The sequence below is a fragment of the Macadamia integrifolia genome, unplaced genomic scaffold, assembly GCF_013358625.1.
Source record: "Macadamia integrifolia cultivar HAES 741 unplaced genomic scaffold, SCU_Mint_v3 scaffold_158A, whole genome shotgun sequence".
Taxonomy (NCBI): Eukaryota; Viridiplantae; Streptophyta; class Magnoliopsida; order Proteales; family Proteaceae; genus Macadamia; species Macadamia integrifolia.
In genome coordinates, this window is record NW_024870626.1 from 65164 (window position 1) to 69050 (window position 3887).

General features: G+C 38.6%; 1 protein-coding gene across 1 annotated transcript; it reads left to right on the top strand.

The window, feature by feature from the left end:
- Positions 1–871: 871 nt before the first annotated feature.
- Positions 872–3887, top strand: LOC122070933. Its single transcript, XM_042635181.1, has 2 exons — positions 872–1106; positions 1427–3887. The coding sequence occupies exons 1-2, from the start codon at positions 1094–1096 to the stop codon at positions 3580–3582; spliced, it is 2169 nt and encodes a 722-aa protein (XP_042491115.1). The 5' UTR covers positions 872–1093; the 3' UTR covers positions 3583–3887.

Consider the following 3887-nt stretch of genomic DNA (forward strand, 5'->3'; position numbering starts at 1 on the left):
TCCAAAGGATCTTACTCTACTTCCATTATAATCTAATTAAAATAAAATAAGAAAGAAAGAACGCTAACCAACAGTATGTACCTACGTCCACACACAGCGGGTGCTAAAAGATCGTGTTGCCCACCTTGAAGATGCTTGCGTTGTGATTCTGTTTTATCACCCATAGAACAGCAAGTAATTTCAGAAATACCAACCAAAACACTACTAGTGTAATTGAGCAAATATGCCACTTCTCTGTGGAAAGAGGAACCTGTGTTGCTGCCCACTCATTGAAGAACTAGTAGTTCTACCCAGATCGATGGATGAAGAAACCACCTTAATCTTAGTACAGAAAGTTAAAGCAAATTTTATTGTTTAAAGCATTAACTCTATAGCCATTAAAGGCAGATACTGAACCCTTTATATTAACAAATAGTTGAAGACTGGTTCAGCCTGATTCACCTTTTTTTCAATGAAGTAATTTCTTCACAAAAATGAAAAAGTTCAGGTGATCAAGTTTGTCTGTGTTGAGGAAGCGAGCCACCATTTCTACCAATTGAAAGCATTAATTGAATGAAAAATAAAAAAACAGTAAATGAAAAGAACAAAATTAGAAGAATAATACTTGCCTTCAAAGCACAATGCTCACAGAAATAATGCTTGCACTTGGTGACTACAAGATCCATGAGAGAGAGAGAGAGAGAGAGAGAGAGAATGTCCTGATACTTGGGAGGCAGGAAAACTTTTGCTTTTGCACTTTTACTTTCTGTTTTTCTCTGTTGGAAAATGGAATAGCTTGTGTTTCTCATCTATGTTTCTTTTGCTCTCTACTTTCAATTTATATATAGAAGCTTAAAGGCAGCAATGGATCTGTCAGGCTTAACTCCACACGCAATTTGGAAATGTAATGAAACACTCTCACCCAAATTCTTGTCATTCTCCTTCTTCCTCATCCCTTTGAACGAGGTGGGCGATAATAAGAGATGGAAGGTGCTGAGATCAGTCTGTTCTGAAGCTTTTATTAATTTGCTGGATTTCGAACTCCAAGCCTGTGTTGGTAAATTAAAGCTAGCATTACACTTTTGAGAAGATATTTTCAAGAGCAGAATTACCAATGCTGAGGATTTGTAAGTTGTCTTAATCATCCTTATTATTATTTGTTTCATCACTTTAGAATCTCTCTCTGTCTTACTCCTTTCCTCTGCTGTAATCTTGTTCATTGCAACATTATTTCAATCACTAAAGTCACAGATTATGCTTATGTTCATTGTAATTTGTTTCTTTATATTGGTTTCCTATTTCATTTTTAGAATGAGGATCCAGACATTATTCTTAACTTGCTAACTTGGAGTTCTTACTTGAATTAGAACTCAAATGATCCACTTTTCACTTCCTGACTTCTTCCCGTCTCCCCCCCCCCCTGGCAACTGAAAATTATGTATTTCAGTGGTTAGCAGTTTGCTCTTTATAAAGAAGGATAGTTTCCTGGAGGTTTTCTCAGAAGATGTCCAGAAGCTCTGGAATGAATGGGAGCTCCGATTTCTGGTTTTTTTTAGCCTCCTATTACAAGTCATTCTCATCTTCTTTGGCAGCCGCAGAAAGTTCAGTGCTAGTAATTGGGTGCGGGTCATTCTTTGGTTATCTTACTTGTCTGCAGACGCAGTAGCAATCACTGCCCTCGGTGCCCTCTCCCACAGTCAAGGACAGACTGCCGCCCGCAGCAGCAGCAGCAGCAGCAGCAACAGCAACAGCAGCAGTGAACTAATGGCTCTGTGGGCACCATTTCTTCTGTTGCACCTTGGTGGCCCAGACACCATCACTGCCTACTCCTTAGAAGATAATGAACTGTGGATGAGGCACTTTCTTGGACTATTGCAACAATTTGGTATTGCAGTTTATGTTACGGTCAGGTCGTGGGCTTATAGCCGAGTCTCTATTCTTACTGTCTTCATGTTTATCCCTGGAATTGTCAAGTATGGGGAAAGGACATGGGTTCTCAGGTTCGCGAGTAAGGAAAATTTCAGAGACTCTATGCTTGGTCCTCCAGAGGCAGGCCTCAATTATGCTAAATTCATGAATGATTATGATTCTAAGCAGGCCAAAGGGTCCCGAGTCACCGTGGCAAGGATTGAAGATTTTCAGTTGCAAATGGACGACGATAACCCAGATGGCCAACGCGATGAAGCTCAGCAGAAACCAGATTCTTCACATAGTACAGCAGAAGGCAATGAATCTCATCTTCCTGATGATAAGGTTTTGCTTATAGCATATAAATCCTTTGAGAAATTCAAGCTTCTCTTCGTGGATCTCATCTTAAGTGCTGATGAGTGGAAGACCAGCAGAGAAATCTTTCAAGACAGTTCATCAACAACAGCTTTCAAAGTGATCGAAATGGAACTTGGGTTCACATATGATTTACTTTACTCAAAAGCTCCCTTGGTTTATTCCCCTGCAGGCCTGGTTCTACGTTGCATCACCTTCTCATCTATAATCACTCTGCTTGTGGCCTTCATTACGGGTGGTAACCATTACTACTTGCATCACCACATGGAGGTGGACATCTTCATAACTTACATTTTGTTCATTGGAGCATTTATTCTGGAGATTTATGCCATCTTCATTCTGATTTCTTCTGACCGGGCATTCCTTTGGCTAAGTAAGCCCAATGCACACACTATTCCAAGGCTAGTATCAAAGCTTACAAAGAAAAGGCTATCTTCCAGGAAAAGGTGGTCTAATTCAGTGGCACAGTATAACTTTATAAGCGTTTGTGTGAATGACAAACGTAAACCACCCAAAATTTTACTTGTTGACAAATTAGTAGAAAAATACTATTACAAATACTCTAAGGAAGTCCTCTTTAAGTCGAAAGAATTAATCTTCAAAGAGCTGAAGAGAAAATCAAAAAAAGTTGAGAAGATTGAGGATGTCAAGAATTTGTGTGCAAGTAGAGGTGATGGTGTACTTGGAAATAACAGTCATCTCCGGGAGAAGCTTCAGTGGAGTCTGAATGATGTAGAATTTGATCAGAGCATTCTTCTATGGCACATTGCTACAGATCTTTGCTACGAGTGCGATAATAATATTTCTCCTTTCGCAGAATTGCATCGTCAAACAAGCAAGTTATTATCAGATTATATGTTGTATCTTCTTATAATGTGTCCTTTTATGTTGCCTGAAGGGATTGGGCAAATCAGGTTCAGAGATACTCGTGAAGAAGCTGAGAGGTTTTTTAAAGAGACAAATTCGAAATTCGACAAAATTAAAGCTTGTGAGAAGTTGCTTGAGGTGAACACAGAAATTAGACCTGTTGAAGTGAAGGGAGATCAAAGCAAGTCTGTACTATTTGATGCATGTAGGCTTGCAAAAACTCTGCAATCATTTGAGGGAGAGAAGTTTGATAAATGGGAGATAATGTGTCATGTGTGGATCGAGATGATGTCATATGCTGCAAATCAATGCAGAGGGACTAACCATGCTCAACAACTTAGACAAGGTGGGGAATTTATCACTCATGTATGGCTTCTAATGGCACATCTTGGTATTGCACAACTGTTTCAAATTTCGCAAGGGCATGTGAGAGCTATGTTGATTTCTGGGTAACCAGGATAGAAGAAGTCACTAAATAAATAATTGGGAGTGTACTCCAGGATTTTCTTATCCTTGTAATATTTCATATTTGTAAAATGTCCGCCATTTTTCTCCTTAAATCAAGATTGCGTCAGTACCCTTGAATGTTACCAATAAATCTAGTCCATTATTGTCCTTAAAGACAGAATGTTTTATTTTTCTTGTACTTTTACAAACAAATCTAAATAAGTTCTTATGTCTTAAGATCTTTTTTTTTTTTTTCGAAACCTTGTATGGCTCATGGATTCAGATTAAGTATTATATATAAGTTTGATAGA